The sequence below is a fragment of the Penicillium paradoxum genome, assembly GCF_028828445.1.
Source record: "Penicillium paradoxum strain IBT 22861 chromosome Unknown utg000004l_segment0_segment0, whole genome shotgun sequence".
Taxonomy (NCBI): domain Eukaryota; kingdom Fungi; phylum Ascomycota; class Eurotiomycetes; order Eurotiales; family Aspergillaceae; genus Penicillium; species Penicillium paradoxum.
Genome location: NW_026643182.1, coordinates 932,997 through 951,520, shown reverse-complemented (window position 1 = coordinate 951,520; position 18,524 = coordinate 932,997). Strand labels below are relative to the sequence as shown.

At 49.1% G+C, this 18,524-nt stretch overlaps 6 protein-coding genes across 6 annotated transcripts; 3 read left to right on the top strand and 3 right to left on the bottom strand.

Moving 5' to 3' along the window:
- Nucleotides 1–1,420: 1,420 nt before the first annotated feature.
- Nucleotides 1,421–5,719, top strand: N7457_004098 (uncharacterized protein; the record flags this gene model as incomplete). The annotated part of the gene is made up of 1 exon (XM_057175143.1): nucleotides 1,421–5,719. The coding sequence occupies one exon, from the start codon at nucleotides 1,421–1,423 to the stop codon at nucleotides 5,717–5,719; it is 4,299 nt and encodes a 1,432-aa protein (XP_057032190.1).
- Nucleotides 5,720–6,661: 942 nt separating this feature from the next.
- N7457_004097 (uncharacterized protein) lies at nucleotides 6,662–7,459 on the bottom strand (the record flags this gene model as incomplete). Its single annotated transcript, XM_057175142.1, has 1 exon — nucleotides 6,662–7,459. One exon carries the CDS (start codon nucleotides 7,457–7,459, stop codon nucleotides 6,662–6,664), a length of 798 nt encoding a protein of 265 aa, XP_057032189.1.
- Nucleotides 7,460–9,913: 2,454 nt separating this feature from the next.
- On the top strand, nucleotides 9,914–10,141 carry N7457_004096 (uncharacterized protein; the record flags this gene model as incomplete). Its single annotated transcript, XM_057175141.1, has 1 exon — nucleotides 9,914–10,141. One exon carries the CDS (start codon nucleotides 9,914–9,916, stop codon nucleotides 10,139–10,141), a length of 228 nt encoding a protein of 75 aa, XP_057032188.1.
- A 706-nt stretch (nucleotides 10,142–10,847) lies between these two features.
- Nucleotides 10,848–12,939, bottom strand: N7457_004095 (fungal specific transcription factor domain-containing protein; the record flags this gene model as incomplete). Its single annotated transcript, XM_057175140.1, has 3 exons — nucleotides 10,848–11,390; nucleotides 12,240–12,347; nucleotides 12,406–12,939. The coding sequence occupies 3 exons, from the start codon at nucleotides 12,937–12,939 to the stop codon at nucleotides 10,848–10,850; spliced, it is 1,185 nt and encodes a 394-aa protein (XP_057032187.1).
- A 793-nt stretch (nucleotides 12,940–13,732) lies between these two features.
- On the bottom strand, nucleotides 13,733–13,951 carry N7457_004094 (uncharacterized protein; the record flags this gene model as incomplete). The annotated part of the gene is made up of 1 exon (XM_057175139.1): nucleotides 13,733–13,951. One exon carries the CDS (start codon nucleotides 13,949–13,951, stop codon nucleotides 13,733–13,735), a length of 219 nt encoding a protein of 72 aa, XP_057032186.1.
- Nucleotides 13,952–16,599: 2,648 nt separating this feature from the next.
- N7457_004093 (uncharacterized protein) lies at nucleotides 16,600–18,191 on the top strand (the record flags this gene model as incomplete). Its single annotated transcript, XM_057175138.1, has 3 exons — nucleotides 16,600–16,707; nucleotides 16,790–16,975; nucleotides 17,031–18,191. The coding sequence occupies 3 exons, from the start codon at nucleotides 16,600–16,602 to the stop codon at nucleotides 18,189–18,191; spliced, it is 1,455 nt and encodes a 484-aa protein (XP_057032185.1).
- Nucleotides 18,192–18,524: the final 333 nt, after the last annotated feature.

Below are 18,524 nucleotides of genomic sequence, written 5' to 3'. Positions count from 1 at the left end.
TGCCTTGGGCTCCGTGAGTGGCTTATCCGCCCCTTGCACGCCGCCAAACCCCCACAGTTTGTCCATCCTCTCGGCATGGAATTTCTCTAGAAGTTGGCATTCTCGTAGTTCCACTCCTGGGATTATGATCATGCGCTGAGATCCCGCGGAGCTCCGCCCGAATGCCCTCGTTAGCAAACTATTGTAGGAGGCGCAGGCATCTTTCAAGGTAAGTCTGGCCATACGCTATCCTCGGGGTTTAGAGAGCTTGCCGGTTTGGCTTTTCGTGAAGAAGTTCCCCCATGAAAATATAAACAAAGAAATGATAACAAAACAATTCCCTAGAAATGAAAATCATGACCAAATTCTGATCCTTGTCAAAAAAGAAAAGGGAAATAAATGCTGGGCAGAAAGTAGAGACAGCAAGCCGCCCCCAAAAGGCGAGCAATCGCAAAATGCCTGACCAAAGTGCCAAACACGGATTCTCGCTCAGGTGTACGGAGCATGCCCAATGCAGGTAGCTAGAACAATGAGAGATGCAAAACTTCACGAGGGAGCAGTCTTTGGCACAGGCATGTCAAGCTCGCGGAAAGCCCTCTTCCAAAACTTCTTCTCCGCATTGGTTCGATACCACTCCGGCTCGTACTTGACAAGCGCGGGAAAGAATTCGTGCATCAAGGCCACTCCAGCCTTGGGAAATGTCTTCTACAGCTCTCGTATAGCACCACGGACTCCAGGGGTCATCTGATACTCCAACTCCCGACGCCACTCCTCAGTCTCGTCCTCCATGTCCTAGTCCGAATTCTCGCCGTCATGCGGATTTCTGTGTATCCACAGCCAGCGGCTGTAAGCCTCATTGGGTGTCAAGGCGTTAAAATGAATGACATGAGCCGCTTTGGTGCGTTGGCGGGTGGGCCTCTGGGGAGCAATCATAGTGAGGCGGGCTGGGTTTAACAGCCTTTCATTCGTAGATGATGTTGTATGTCGTATCTTTAGTTAGTGGTAAAAGACTCGTTTGCGAATGTGTATAGCGGCCAGGGGTCAAGCGTAATTTATCGCGTGGTTGTTGCCTGGTTTGTCTGATTCGGTATCGCCGTGAACGGGCAGTGAACACCGCCATATACCGTCCCCGTACCATGACCCCCCATAATTGAAGCCATTTGCAGTACACATATCTCCATTTTGCCCCGAACTCTGGGTGTTTTGAAGCTCACCTATGAGTCTTTGGCTCATTTGACTGGAAGAACCTCTTTTGCGTTAAATTGTTAACTGTGTGCTATCAGAAACCACACCATGGTGCCCTCCAAAACATCAACCCTGTCTGCGCAAGGTATGTAACAATCGAGCGACATGTGGTACTATCTTGTCGTGTGCTTTCTGCATTGAAGTGCTGACGGGAACTCTGATGTTCGCTGTAGCAGACAACGACCGGAGAAATGAAATGTTCGAAAGAATATTAGGAATTTGGAGGCACCTCAAGCTGTTTAAAGAGTCTCCCAAAGTCTTCGTCATTTATGCGCACGGTTCCAAAGCAAAGCAGGAAGCCGTCAAGGAATTCATCCAGTGGTTTAAGGACGTCCGTTTTGACATTCATTCAGATCAATCCCCGTGCGGATACGGACCGTCAGTGATTCGTGCTGGTAATGCAAACGCCGATACTTCACTCGCCGCAAGGAATATTCTGGAGAATCAGCTCTGCGTACTTCCGCAGAAAGCATTTACAAATTCCGCCAAATTTGTCATCTTGTGCGGCACTAACATCCTCGCCGAATACATGAACAAGAGTCAGTTCAATTCCTTTGTCGAGGCTATGGTTGACAGCTTCTCCCAACTTGGACACACTCAGAAGTCGGATAAGGACACACGCGAACGTGTGCGCAATGTCAGCGCATTCTACTCGGAAGCAATGCAGGAGGACTTCCATCATGTCCAAACAGAGTTGGCACTTTTGAACGTCAGATATAAGGAGGATAGTAATCAATTCATCATCCCCTTGCTGCTCAATGGAGACTACAAGGAATGCTTCCCAAAATACATTGTCGACGATAAAACTACCCTTCGAATCGAGCTGAATGACCAGAGATCACCACACAAATGCTTTTTCAGGCTTCTGGGCCTGGTTGCAGCGGACCAGAAACTATTTATCGATGCCTTGAGAAAGAGCTATGAAACATGTTCTAGAGTTCTGGATGACAAGGGATCGCAGTGGGATTCCAACACGTTCCGCCAATATTGTGAAACCGAAAATCTTAAAGCGCTAATGGAGTTGACGAATGATCAAGACCCTCGGATGGATCACAGACCGATCGAGATTGGTAGTATTTGGGTAGCTCTGAGAGAGTATTACTCTTCTGGGCACTTATCTATCCAGCGAGTGTCAGGCCAGGCATTCCCAATTGACTTAAGCTACATAAATCTGACACTTGTGCAATCCAAGTCTTCAATGTCAAACGAAGAAAATCAATCCTTTCCGGAAGCGGGCCCTCCACAAACGCCTATACCTCTGGATGGCCTTTTTAAGGAGAGAATCTTAAAGGACGGCAGCAAGGGTCGGCCGAAGCGAATACTTATCCGAGGCCAACCGGGGGTGGGAAAAAGCACAATATGTAAACGGATAGTAACCGAATACCAACAAAACGAAGCCCTTCGAGAGGAGTTTGACTGGGTTCTCTGGGTCCCGCTGAGCAGGCTCGAGCTCACAGAAGATCTGGAGGATTTCTTCTATAAGGAATATTTCCAATTGACCGACCGAGGGCGTGAACTGGCACAAACACTCTACAGTCGAATTTTAGGGCAGGATAAAGCAAAGACGCTGCTCATTCTCGATGGTTTCGACGAAACGCACGGGTGGGCACCGGGCAAAGCTGATCTTGTTGCACGACTGGCCAACCATGATGCGGTTATCATCACATCGCGTTTCAGCGGGTGGCCTGGCGAGCGCATTGTTCCTATCGATCTGGAACTAGAGGCCCTCGGCTTCAGTCAGGAGACAGTTTCAAATTATCTCGAAAACCGAACCATCGTTCCATCGCAAGAAACCGCCGATGAAATCAAGGGGTTTATCGACAGCAACGAGTCTGTTCTGGAGCTGGTCAAGTTACCCATATATCTAGATGCGCTGTGCTACAGCTGGGATGAGCTGAAGCGAAAGACCCAGTTTGGAAGCATTCCCACTGTCACTATACTATACCAGACAATCATGACCAAACTCTGGCGGAAGGATATTCCTTATCTCCAAAAGCGCGATGCGGTCGATGGATCCCCATTGACGCAGGAGATCGTACAGGCAGTTCGAGACCCGAGGCGTCTCGAACATGTCGTCCATCGAGAGATCGAGTTCCTTGGCAGACTGGCCCTGGAACTTACCGAGCAAAATCGAACAAACTTCGGCAATTCAGAGATCGATGAAATCATCCACCAGACAGAGCTTCACGGCACTCGTCTGCCCCTTTCGTTCGAATTCAACTTGAACAAACTCTCTTTGCTACATTTGAGTGGCCCCGTCTCGAAAGCTAACTACAACTTCATCCACCTTACCTTTCAGGAGTTCATTGCTGCCCAATGGCTGATACAAGATCCAGACCGATTAGATCTTTACATCCGGCAGTTCAAATATAATCCCCGTTTTGAAAATGTCTGGCGATTTGTTACCGGTTTATTCCATTCCAGTGGGGATGAGGAACAACTCCTTCGCTTCTTCGACACAATTGAGAAAGATCCGCGTGACCTTTTGGGTCCTGTATATCAACAGCTTATTATGAACTGCCTCAGCGATGCCCCCCGGTCGCAGAAGCTTGCCAAATTCACTCGACTTGAAATAGAATTGGAAGATCAACTATCGCAGTGGCTATGGTTTGAATGCAACTACATGGGATCCTCGCGACTGGCCGGCAGATTGGAGTTCCCAGAACAAGTAATAGAAGACAGCTTACAAAAATCTCCCGATGATATGAGGATAAGGATTTTACATTCACTGTGCAGCAGGCCAAAAGTCTCACAGCGGATAATAAGGCTGGCGGCCTCCTGGTTGGGAGACAATGTCTCGACAGAATTCATTCTGGGAGTTGTCTACTTTCTCCGGGACTGTCCTGGAGATCTGCCAGACGATATCCTACCAACCTTGACCGGATTGTTGAAAGATCCAGATTCGCGGGTCATAGAAGGTGCGGTTGATGCGCTAGAAAGGCTGCCAGCCCTAACAGAAGAGATCCTACGAAATTTCACAGAATTGTTGACACGTCCAGAGCCGAGCGTTCCTGAGATTGGGGGTAACGCCCTCAAGAGGCAGGCGGCTCTACCAGAGGGAATCCTACAGACTTTAACGGAATTGTTGAAACACCAAGGATGGGGGGTGCCTCACATTGCGGCTCAGATCCTGCAGAGGCAGGCGGCTCTACCAGAAAAGATCCGACAAAGCTTAACCGAATTGCTCAGAGGCCCAATCAAGAACATCTCCATCAGCGCAGCTATAGCCTTACAGGGGCAGAGGGCGGCCTTACCAGAAGACATCCTACAAACTTGGATAAAGTGGTTAAAAGATCCAAACTCGGAGGTTCGTGAGAATGTGGCTTGGGCCCTACGGCAGCAGATGACCCTACCCGAAGGGATCATACAAACGATCACAGAGTTCTTAAAAGATTCCAACTTGGACACTCCTGACAGTGTGTATGACGCTCTGAGGCAGCAGAGAGCCCTGCCAGATGAGGTCTTACAAACCTTAATAACATTGTTAAGAGATCCAGACTGGAGGGTTCGTTATCATGCGATTCAGAGCTTACAGGCACAGGCGTCTCTAACGAAAGAGACCCTACAAATCTTTGTAAAGTTGTTCGAAAATCCAAACCGGGAGGTTCGTGAGTTCGCGCATCACATCCTACGGAACCAGGCGGTCCTACCTGAAGAGGTCCTACAAACCTTGGCGGGATTGCTGCAATCTCCAAGCGAGGATATCCTCATCATGGCGACAACTGCCTTACAACTCAAGGCGGCTCTCCCAGTCGGGATCCTACAAGCCTGCACAGAACTCTTAAAACATCCAGACTGGGAGGTTCATCACGGTGCGGCTCAGGTTCTACAGAGGCGGGTGGCACTACCAGAAGAGATCCTACAAACCTTCACGGGATTGTTAAAATCTCCAAGCCAACATACCTTAATCAGCGCGATGACAGCCTTACGAGGGCAGTCTGCTCTACCAGACGGGATTCTACAAACCTTGACGGAATTTTTAAAGGTTCCAAACTGGGAGCTTGGTGGCCCTGCGGCTTCGATCATACAGCAGCAAGCAGCCCTACCAGAAGGGGTCCTACAAACCATAGCAACATTGTTAAAAGATCCAGACTGGGTGGTTCGTTGTAATACGGTTCGGGCCCTAGCGATGCAGACGGCTCTACCAGAAGAGATCCTACAAACGTTGGGTGAATTGTTAGAAGATTCAAGCGAGCAAGTCAGTGATGAGGCACTGAAAATCTTAGGTCGGCAGGCGATACTACCCGATGAAAAGTTCTGTTCATTGCATATCGATATGGCCAGCATGTCTTTCACGCGCTTGTACGAAATGTGGCTGAAGCGAGCGTTTGAGGAACATCTGATTTGGCATATGAATGAAGAAAGCTTCCAGATTGATATACAATCCGAATGCTGGAACTATTCTCAGGGTGATTTTTTGAACGCAGTCCAAGAGGTACAAAGATCGTTGGGTATGCCTGTTGTTCATGGCTCAGGTGGTTGGTATAATGCTTGAACTGCGGTTTCTCGCGATCATGACTTGAATGATCGACGGACCAGTCTCGACTATCTTCAATCACTATTTCAAGAGGGTTCTTTATAGCAACATAGAGGAAGGTCAATTATCCTTGTTTGCAAGGATTGATTCCGTGGCTCTAAATCCCTACACTCAATCGACCCTTTTAGTCTGGACTGTGTAATTCACTATAAAGCGATACTAGATGGCTGTAGCCGCAGATGCAAGGCGCTATAATGGCACCTAGCTGTATGTACAAGACGCCGAATTATCCATGAGCCCGTATAGATCATCCCCGGAAGTACTGTAGGGCGGACAGGAAACCCTCACTTCTATCGGCAACTGGGGCGGACTAGCTGGCGCAGGACACATAAAGCACGACTTGAAACCCTTGAAATGTACATTTATCTCGTATGTACCCCGTACGGAGTACTGCTGGACCATGTGGCGAGTATTGAGAAAATATAACCCAGCCTTCGGCAACCTATCGTGTTCGTATTGTCCTATTATTAGGATTCAGCCCCTTATCTCGGATCCCAATTTCTTTCTTTGGACTATAGAGTACAGAGTACCCTGGTGGGAATTATTGGACTTCAACTAATGAAGATTTTCCCTAAATATTATTATACATCAAATCTTGTGAGCCTGATCATCAGGTGCGTTGTCAGATATATATATGGGAGACACGATGAAGTGCAAAACGAAGGGATCGTGCGCCATGTTAGAGATGTGAGGTTGAAGATTCTATATATATCAATGCCGAGTGTTCACCCGACGAGAAAAAAACAAGCAAGAAGCCTGTATCTTGGACACGATTGCCAAGGTCAGAAAGAATGAATTAAATAATGCTCGCTCCCAAAAGCACTAGATTAGATACAACGATTTTCTGAATGCCTATACAAACTTCTGCATGGCTGATCGTAAAATTAGACGTATGACACCTCAAGTCCGGTCAAACTTCTTCTGGCTCTGCGCATCCATCTCACTGATCGGGCTGCTGCCCAGCTCAGCAGTCCCTTCATCCCCTGCCAACTCAACAACCCGCGATCCAGGCGGTGGTCTGAACGCGCGCACAGCTGATAAGCTCCCATCTTTCTCCACAGCTGTGGTACCGCTGGTGGAAGACCCAGTAGCGTCCACCTCATGGGGCCCGTAACCACCATCTTGACTATCAACCGGAGGCTTTGGCTTGTTTTTCTTTTTCATGTAGAACACGACAAGCCCGACGATAATCAGAACACCTGCTACGACGCCAATCACAACGCCTGCAATAGCACCTCCAGAGAGAGAAGACCCGCCCGAAGAACCGCCGTCGGCATTGCTGGCCGCAGCGGGAGGTGTTGGGGTTACGGAGGCGGAGACGGAGGTCACAAATGTAGAGGTAGGTGTCGAGGACGATGTGGAGGTTTGTGTCAAGGAGGACTCCGATGCCCGGGATTTTGCAACGATCTCACTCTCGAGCATGACATCGAAGGCTGAGAATGGTGCGCTGGCATTCTTTCTCCAGATGCCACATGCGTATCCGCCTCTGGAAATACAGTCTGTGTCGCGGTAGATCGACACACAGAGATCAGACCCCTCCGGATCCCAGGTGAACAGTCTGTCCTGGCCGATGGGTGAATTTGTGCAATTCTGGGGTTCATCACCACGCGCGATCTCGGTGGCGTTTGTTACGTTGGTGTAGCGGAAGGTCCAGGCGTTCACCAACGGAGCGAACAAGAGCGCGTATTGTAGCAGCATCGTGCCCCTATTCATTGACGCAAAAGGATAACGTTCAGGGAGGGTGAGCAAAAAGGTCGGAATTAAACTTCGCGCAGTCAAACGTGCGGGAGGGGGGATATGTCAGTGATATAAGGGATGCAGGCACCCTAGTCCCTCGTTGGATTTGGGATGAATAAACCTCGTATTCAAATGAGCCTCGTCTGTGCCGGTGTATCTTCTAGCCTATGTCTAGGACCAGTCGAAATCCTGGCGGTGGACCCTCCGATGACTGCAGTCAGCGATGTTTACTGGGTGGGGAAGACACCGATGGAGACCGAAAAGCTAATTTAGATGCATATTCGCACGATCTCGAGCCCATGGCAAGGTTAGGATCGAAGGTAGGATAGTACCTTCAGGATGAACAGGTGGCCAGGGTGGAAGATTCAACACACTGCATCGAGAGAATCCATATTAGCCCCGATTATAATTCTAGAGAATCCTGATAATCTCCACATCCAGACTCTACCTCGTATGTACGGCGTAGTCACTGCATTATCCAACCCAATACTATCTGACACCTGGTGGCTGGCCGGTTGGTGAGAATACGGGGTGCAGCAGTCCTCTGCCCTTACTCCGTACTTCGTGCATCCCTGTCAAAATCGTAGTCTGAATAGGAATCCTTTAGCCTTTTCTGTCTCGATTGTGCGAAAAGGTGCAACTCAAAGTCTGGGCCTGCAGCCGTCGTGCTCATGAAGAATGGTGATTGGTGCACTATGGCCCGAACACGAGGTCATGGACAATTTAGAAAATTTAAACAACAAACCAAAACATTGCATGGGATGTGGACAAGGAAACCAATGATCAATGGGAGAGATGATCTGAAAGGTAGAAAAAGAGCTTGTTGCCCTCTTTTGAAGTCTTTGATATGTCGCGGTCATCGTGGAGCGCGCGGACAAACAAAAGACAGGCCGCCAAGAGTCTGTGCACGAATACTCTTGGCGAGATGAAATGGAGCTCAGCCGACAGGGGTCTAGGTAGTTCTTCAGTGTTGGGTTCCGGCCCACCAGGACTGTGTATTCAGGGGGATCAGAGAATTAAAGTAGCGGCCTGTTCTAAACTGGAATCTCAGGCCACTACTCTGTGGCTAGGCGATTGATATCGAGTCGTTTGGGGTCCCCTTAGTCGTGGTGCATGCTCCGGTACTAAATGGTTTATCAAAGTGGCAAACTACGCCATAGATTCCCAAATCAATGGCCATGCATGTGAGATTGTGGGTGAAGTCCGAGACCTAACTGCCTCAAATATAACTGAAATTGAGCTTGATACCGGTAACAACTTGCTATGAAGATGGAGGATTGGAAATAATAGCTTACCATGATGTAGATACCTAGATCTTATGTGATATGGCGTCAAAATATATGCAGGCGAAACGATCGCTGAGACATAACATTGCTCCAGGACAGCCGCGAGATTGGGGGTATGCTTAACCCTATTTATGTATACACTGAACAGTGTGATCTGCCTTGTTCAAAGGCCCCAGATGTCATCGAATTGACTTGCTAGTCGGTACTGGACGAGCCGAACATAAAACATGACTGATGGGTGACGTGGTATCACAGGGATGTCCAGACTTATTCAATTGTGAACAGCGTCATCCGTTACCCTCCTCAAATTCTATGCCCAACATATCCATGATCGATATTGTTGACTCTGCACGCCATATAGATGGTCCCCAGTTGAAACACAACAACCTTGCACTGTAGGGCCGCTCGAATGTTGCGGGGGAAGCTGCCAGCTCAACATCGGAGGTCAGCGGAGCTCGTCTCCTGGGATCTACAATTCACCAAACACCGTAGCCATGGTAATATATTGCCAGAACCCAATCACATCAGTCGTCTTCCTCGTCCTAAAGCTTAAATAGGCACAATGAGAGGCACCAGGGCAGCTAGCATCATCGATTGGCAATGTGTATTGTCCGTCCCGTGCCGGAGGCTCCTCTAGTGAATGAAACGAACCTCATGCCGTCGACTCTACCTAACCCTCTCGAGACTCATCTAAAAAGATCGCCGTCGTCTGCTTGATAGTCGCCAATCCCGTGCAGCCTGTCAATTTTCATTCCATTGTGGATTGGCTTCTTTCTCGTGGAAAAGCTTGTCTTAGTATCTCAGTACGTATTTCTGACCGTGTCATTGCGATATCTCATTCTTTGCTGTTGTCCTGGGATCTCTCGTTTTCAATCGTCTTCTTGACCCAACTGCGCTTCCCGCGGCCATAGATCAAAACGCTTGCTGACAAGTGTTTTGTATAGTCGAATCAACAGTCGAAAACCTAGGGTTAAGTCCTAAGGAACCCACCATAACCCGTGAGGATGTCCTTCTTGAACCCATAATCCCGGCCCCTCAGCTTGAGAAATTGAGTTGATGAGACCATAGTCCAACAATGACTGACACGCAGAACAGAAGTACTCTTCTCGCGTACCATCACTCTGACAGCATGGCGGCAATCAATGTGATCTACCATGGCAACTCCGCGTCGCCGTCCTTGCACTCAATCGTCAAACGAAGCGGCCATAAAGGCAACTGGGCGAACAGAAATCGAGGTGTGGTGCTTGTATTTTGTATTGTATTCCTCGTTGTTGTCGGAATCATGGCCCTTTTTGGGTACCGGCGATTTTTGAAACGGAAAGTTGAAAAGCAGTCCTATGAGACGACCAAGGACTAGTTATTCAGCTGCATTGCAATTGACACGGAGGTTGCTAGCAGTCAAACTCGGTGGATGGGCCCGCTATCTCATGCAGCTGCGTGCTGGATTCCAGTTCATTGAGGCTTTCCGGGTCTGTCTTCTGTGTGTGCATGCTTGTGTCTGCCGGTTCAAGGTCGGTTGGTGGTTTCGATCTCGGGAACGAGGACTCGTTTTCGCAATGAGGTGGTCATGTCGATGGTGGGGGGTATGGGAGGACTGGGATGTGAGTGTGGGATGTGAGTGTGAGATGTGAGCAATGGGATATGATAGCTCATCCCGACGTTAGAATGCTGAGGATCAATAGTAATTAATAATACACTCCGCGTTGCAAGCTTTCTTGACGTGCAGATGGCCTGAAGAATTGGATTCAACATGTCTGAAATGAAGAACACGTGCTCCGTATCGGGCTAGCTCTTGCTTTGGGACTGTTCATTGTAGTCATACATACCTAGGTACTCGATGAGGAAAGCCCTGTGCTTGGACAAAAGGGTGATGCGTTATGGGAAGGAAAAAAACTCCGGACCCGTTCTTCACCTCTTTTGTATGCCTTCCGTTCCGCCCAACCTGAAGAAATTGCTCCTTCGCGCGCATACAATTTGTCCCCAGGTAAAACACCCATGACTGTGAAACGTGTGTGAATTGATCTACTTGACAGAATACTACCCCAGAGAGTAATCCACGCTGTTTACTGCGAACCCAACTCCGTCCCCTCCCATGCTGTGTCTTCCAATCCATCGACCGAGCGGCACACAGGTGTTTCTAACTCAGGGGTCACCTGCAGGTCGTCGAACTTTTCTAGGAACACATCGAGCTCGAACTCCTCCCCTTTGCCGCGATTCATCGAGTGTACAAAATTGGGATACTGGCTGCTCAGGGCCTTCCGGTCTTGGTGTCGCCAAAGTTGCGCTTCAAAGTCCGAGAACAACGCCTCGGTTTCGGGTGGCAGAGTGACCTCCATCTGCTTTGATGTGAGCTGGACCAATCGCAGCATACCCCTCCCTAGTGCCCACCGGTGAGATGCTGCTTTTGCCGCTATGCTGAGGCTGACGAACGCATCACGGCTCGCCTGGTTGTCCAGGCTTTCGAGGAGAGTATACATCGATACGGTGAACCAGTGAATGTCAATTGGCGGCATACAGTCGAGACCCCAGGATTCGCGTTGCTGTTGGATCAAAGCAGCATTCTGACGTGCGGCCTTGGCACAAAGATCTCCGGCCTTCTGACGAGTCTTTTCCAATTCGTCATCCTCATCCTCGCTCGAGTCTTTGCATTTCGGCAAGCCTTTCAAATACCCAAATATCGTTTGGATAATGGTGTTATAACTCATACTATTACAAATTCGTCAGTAAGGGACTGCACCGACCTTCCTTCACGACGGAGATACGAACTGTAGAGTCAACACGTGTGGAGTGGCATCATTTACCCCAAGGCAGTCAGGTAAGACCTCATACCACCCCTGCAGTCGACTATATAATCGCTCCGCACATGCGGCGGACTCTTTGTTAAATCTTCGGTCTTTGCCTTCGAACAAGTCAAGGCAGACGTCATATATTATTTGGCCCAAGTCACACAAAGCGGCGAAAAGACATTCACTGTGAGATTTCACGGGTTCTGAGTGGATAGGATACTGAACCCACTCATCCATGTGAACGTTACAGCTGGGTGTTGGACTTCGCCACCGTGGAACAGTGATCTGTGCTTCTTTTTGATATGCGAGAGCTGTCATCCTGGATGCAAACCAACACATTTAATTCGAGGCTCAGGCACTTATATGGGAGCCGTGCACTGCAGCAAGGTTATACTCACGAGGCAAAATTGAAAATCCCCCACAAGGTCCGATCAATCGCCCTGCTCTCCTGTATCGTCGTCTCATCGGCGTTTTGGGGTGGTGGTTTGTGCCTTCGAGAAAATTCTTTCGTGGCATTTGCTAGTTGACCGTAGTAGACCCAACCACTTCGATCTTTCCCGATCATACAAGATCTGATTCTGCCATGAGCGAATGCCGCATGCTTTGTCGATGTGGGGAAACTCACACAACATATAAAACACAAAGACCTTGCACGTTCACCAGACTTACCCTGCCTTCTTGTTCATCGAGCAACCGTTTGGCTTCATGATAGAAATGGATCCCTCGGGACGGCTGTTCATCTTTGGCACCATACGCCTCTGAATAGTCAGAAAACCCCTGTTCAGATTTATCAGTGTCACTAACAGCTCAATTACTCCAGACAATGTCAACTTACGCAGGCATCCGCAAGGATAACATTCACCAGAAAAGGTGAACAGAACTTGGCCTTTGGATTTCCGGACTGCATGTCTCGAATAAAAAGATCTCGATCGATCCAATTCAGGTACGGGTGAGACCAAGTGAACCACAAAGACATCAGATGCGATACAAAATCGTCATCGTCGGTCACCGTCGTCCATGGTTTCGCCGGCACCCGAAATAAAACCATCTCATGTAGGCTTTTATCCTTCGACTTTGGACGTGAAGTCTTTCTGGGGACGTCATCAAGCCTTTTCGCCTGGGTAAGAGCTTCAAGTAACTCTGGGCTCATTTCTATTCTGGCACGGTTCACAATGTCATCGACATACATTCTGATCTGCTCTAGGGATGCATGGCTGCGAATCAAATTCAGCACCTGTGCTGCGCAAACCTCGTCGGTTTCCTGGAGAATGAGCAGCAACTGATCTAGGAGCTTTGCCTTTTCTTCGAGGACTGAGATCTTGCGTTTCATTGCTTGCTTCCGGCGCTGATCAGCACTTTCGTCGACCATGCACACGGCGCCATTCTTCTGACAAGTGACGCATGGCACTCCTCCCGAACACTGGGAAAAGGTTACTTGCTGAAACAAACCAGGAACAAAGCCTCGATCTACGGGATCAGAATACCTTTAACTTCCGCCGTTTGCAATTTCCACATGCTGTCCTGGCATTTGTTCGCTTGGGCACTTTCGACGGCCCCGGAGGTCGTTTTTCCGTGTCCTCTGTAGCAAACTCCGGCCACTGCAGGAAGCTAGCCATGCCGGGCTCTTCGCTCAGTCATTCGTTCAATAATCACAGCTCTCCTGTCCCATGGCAGGTAAAACGTTATGTGCGAAAGGGTCGCTTTTTATTGAGATGCAGCCGCCGCGGAGATAGCTTCTCAATGTCAAGTCAAGCCAAAAAAATCCTTTATTCCAATTATCTGTACACCGGAACTTCGAATTTTTACCGTTCAAGGATGAGATAGCGAAACCGTTACAGAATCGAGGAATCTCAGGTATGGCTTTGGTATCATGAGGCTACAGGCGCCCTAAAGAATCTATCTAACGTCTCGAAGCTCTTTGCTGTTTAGCCAAGAGGTGGGCGAGATTCGGATCGGAAACGCGTCTTTTTGATTGGATTTCGGAAATGATCCCCTTCAGCAATCACCAGCTTTCGCGAGCGCGTCAAGTGGGTCCGGCTATGAATTCCATCCAGCCGTTCTATATCGCGCAGTCTTGTTCCCCTTCTCACCGGCAATTCCAACCCTTTTAGTTACCTTACTCAGGGACTTCGACTTTGCTGTCAATGATATTTTTATCGCCGCTAGTCGCTGGCCACTGCATTCTTGGGTCCCGGTACCTGCACTATTGCCTCGTGCTCGCGTAGCCTCAACTGGCGGTCTTGGACGTGGGGATTCACGTCACTAGTTTCACCAGGGGCATGAATTACAGATCGAGTCTTCTCCACCGGGCGTTTTGCTAGCATTGGGCTGAGGCGGCTCGGAATGCCCTTCTGAGCGGCCATCGAGACCAACTCGCCCATTTTCAAAGTCTTGGCGCGTCTCCATACTCAACAATCGCCACTAGCAAAATATGCTTAGCCTGGCGGTGACATGTCAATAATAGCCTTCTTGCGACCATGAAATGTGCATTATCCATGCATTTCCCCATCATGTGACTTGTACTTCACAGCACAGCATAGCAACCGGCATGTGAGATCACCCGTTTCATCCTACTCTTTATCCGTATTGGGAGCCGTGATCTTGATCTAACTACATACCGTAGCCTGACGCTGAACGCCAATCTCTCTATTCCGTATGGAGTACAACGCCAAGACTAATTTTTCCCGGCAATATGTATTTTACGCCGGCGTAAGCAACCTAATTCGCCTCCGCGGATCGGGGCTAGCGAGGCTGGCCCAGTCGGAGTGCCGCTGATATAACATACCGGGATATCCATGGATCCCAAGGGGCATCTCGTGTCCGCACTGGAACCTCACTGGAACCGATGGGGGTGCATCGGCCGCGCTACCACACATTCACCCAACAGCCTTGGTTACCCCACATATCAAGGCTATATATGAACCGGTGTATACCTTTGTAGTTGCTTGGGTGAGGCTCGCAACCTCCTGGGTCTCGGTCTGAGACAGCCAAGAATTAGATCGCTCGATTCACGCCTCGCCTCCCAGCTGCGTGCAGTCTAGCCCCCCCTAGGCTAACATTGCATGTATGGTTTGATAGAGTGGCACCTGGTCAACCGGAAATATGTAAGTCTCTGGTCGGTTTCTTTGACCCGTGTGATAGATTCAGACCGACACTTACCACGCCTCTTCCATTTCCCTGGTTGTTGTTCGTGGGTTTGCCCTGAAAGGCGAACATTAGAAGTTTCCCTCGAACACGCTTGATTTTTGACGCACTCCTCCTATTCGATACACACCCTGAAACGGAAGAATCTTCGTATTGCCGCTTGACTGTAACTGAAAGCCTAAGACTCGTCTGGTACTATGTAGCGAGCATGTATTTGCCTCCTGAATATTGCTTTACCACCCGACACAATACCCGATCCCTACATCTCCCGTCGCCTTAGGCATCCAAGCATTTCCATCCTACCGAGATCGTCTTTCTGCTGCGTACGCTATAATGAACCATATCGTGAATCCAAAATTCACTCTGCCATATCGTCTACACAGAGTTGATTTACTCCACGATGTTTGGCAAACCCACCATATTGCCGTACGACCCACACCTACTGAGCCTTTCTTCCCGTCTCTGCACATATGCGACGATCTCGGAAGATTTTAGCGTCTCATGCAATCTCGTCACAGTCTGATCACCAATCATTGGAGCTCCTAATTCCACTCTGCTAGGAAATCTCTATCTCCTCCATCCTTCCAATCAGTGAAATCTAGCCTACGCTGGTCCTGATGCAACTGGTGTCACTCATCTGCACCTCGCACTACCTAGTGGCCTGGCAGCTTCTCACTTCAGTATGGACAAACAATCAGGATAGAGGGTGCCAGTGACGGCCTATCATGTGAGGAGCCAAGACTCTATTCTGTCGCTGAAGACACTGGCTAATTATCTCGCACTGCCCTCAGACGAACACCACGGCTCCCATCCACGAATGGCCATGCTGTTAAACTTGCGAAACACCATCGGCCCTGAACATGGTGCCCTCGAGCTTCCACTCATGCATTATCGATCATATGCTGTTTCATCAAGCACACGCCCTGTGTATGGGTCCATAGCAGTGGTACTCGACGATCCTCTTAGACAGCCATGACCGATCCCATTTTGCAGAGCCGCGAACCAACCCGCTTCCAACCTCCCGCCTTTCACTTCTACGAGGTCGACATGAAGAAATATGGCTGAATTGGATTGCGCTTGATCCTGGACTCTTCAGTCCGACGCCTCACCATGCATCGACCAACGAGGATAGGACTGAATCAAGACTTTGAGACGGCCCACTGTCACGGCTTGGGTTTACAAATCGAACATCACCGGTGACCAATGAACAACTGATATCTTGTTACCCACGGATATCATCGGTCTCACAGAGCTAGAAAAGCATACTACAAAGAGGTAGAGGGAGTAACGGTCGAGTGCCGGCATGCGGATATCTGTCCAGACATATCAGCTACGATAGTATCTATCTCCACGAAATGAGGAGCTGGTATGAGCCATCGCACATGACCCGCAACAGTATATGATGGCAGAATTGTGCACACCACGCTAGTCTACCGAGTTCGGTGTCGAGTAGGCCATCATGATCAACTGAGTGGGATTGTGAGGAAAGAATAAGAGCGAAATACAACTACATGTCGGTATAGATATGAGAGATGCATGGGTCTTGGTATTTTGTCGCATCTCCCGTACCTTCCCAGTTCCCTGGATGGACACTGGCTCTTGCCCTCTACCACATCGGGCTCAATTCAACATTTCACAGTATTCCAGGCTAGACAGTCACAACACGGCATGGATTTCTTTCTATAATACTTGCTTCAATGGATTGATCGGTTCTCTGGTTCATGCGCACATCTGCACCTTGTATAGAACCATACTTTTTCCTTGACCGTGTCGGCAAATTGTTACCTCATCTCCATCAAGACGTCCTCCGTGTATTCCTGATCTCCCGTCTGTTCCAGGGACCACTATCCTCCATCTTTCCTACCGCTTTAGCTTAACTCGAATCATGACGACGGGGGCAGGACCGTCGCCCGATGCCTCTGCCAGCAATGCGACTGGTGCAAAAGGCAAAAGAAAACGCGTGTCGTTCGCTGAAGACACAACGCCTACTAGGGTATGTATATTCGCAGCACTTGGTTCGTGGAGAAATGTAATTCATCGTATATGCATAGCCTAGCACTACTCATCCTCCCCAGCGGCAGTCACCTGGAATCAATGCGTCCACGGGAAACCAAACTGCCGGTACTAGATCGCCTGGAGCTGGTTTCGTGGTGGAGCAAATGGCCATTCCCCTTGCTCCTATTGGAACAGTGCCTGAACGAACAATACCGGAGCAAGCCTTGGGTGGATTTTCTCAGACCCCAATGCAAACTTGTGATGCGGTACGTAAATCAAGAGCCCCCTTCCCCGTGGCAACTGTTAATGAGAATGAGACAGACGGCGATGCGGAACAACCAGCCGACTAGAGGGGATTCCCCCGATCGCGCGTTTGATAACCTTGGCAACTGGAGCATGTTCCTACGGGACTCCAGTGATGAAGCTAAACTTGCCCAATACTTTGGACTGGAGCGCAAATGTGACTTGAGACACTTTGCATTATCCTGGCCTGTCATTAAAACGTGGATAAGAGCACCGCACGAGCAGACAAGTGCCTTGAAGGATGAGATCAACCTCCTTGTCCAGAACAGCAAGGATGTATTGTCTTGCGTTGAGGACCCTTGTAACGTCTGGCCGCAGCAGCCACTGGAGACAGTGGCAGCAGCTTCTTCAAGACGAACACACATAATGGCATGGCATCTAGTACAGATGTCAAAAGACACTGAGGAATATATGCGATCGAGCGATGCACAGAATTCCCACCGTACCAGAAAGTCCCGTGGCGAAATAGGTGTGATCCTTGAGGTCGATCTGCCGCTTGATGATATCCGCCATCCTCGTCCCCGGCTGACAACCTGGAGAAATGAACTCAATGACCGATTGGACCGCTGCTGGGCTATACTGGGTTATGTCTCGTGGATTCCATATCTGATGTCCTGGCAGAAGGTCCTGCAACATACAGTCTCTGTCACAACCAACACATCTTTATACGATGTGAGAATGCCGACTAGTACAAAACCAAGACCTGGTCACGTTGCGTTGTACCCGCAAACTTCTTCGCTTCAAGAACAGACAACTACTCCGGTGCCGTCTCCAATCAAGATATACTGGCATATCAACAATAACACCTCCGAGAAGCCGGATCTGTGCCGAATCATCACAGAACTTGTCAATGATGGAAACGTCCTTCCTCCGACAGACCAGATTATGACGCAGCATCCTCGGCATTGCAAATCTGGAGCATCATTTCGGGACACCATTCGACGTATGATGGGATGCGGTACTTACGGATTGAACTTGTGTGATTTGATCTTGTCGTATCGATCGACCATTGAGGATGCCTACTATGAGATCAATATTTTCCGAATGCAATGGAAGGTGCTGAAAGGTATCTTTATCGACTTGGATAACTCGGATTTCTTGATTCGGGTGCTTCTGGATGTTCATGATTTTCAGCATGGCGATATTTATGAGACCACTGAATTGCCACCGGTGAAGTGAGTGCTTTTTATCACAACGTGTGGTCAATTGGGGTCGAGGCGCGTCGCCACCGTGCATGGTATATCCTTAGCGTCCTTTTTCTTTTGCCTCTTCCTATGCCATTGTTGATTTTCTTTTTCCAAGTCGCTGGAATTCTGCAACTCATGCCATCCACTGGCTACAGGGCATAGTTGAAGAGTGCCAATACTGCATTGATCGATATTTATATCACATTGTTATTCCTATGGGCCCTGGGCTTAGTTCTGTCTATAGGTACTCACCACGGCAACGGGATTTACCCTTCTAGTGCCTCCTGCAGCCAATCTAATTTTCATCCGTTATCCGTCGTGTATA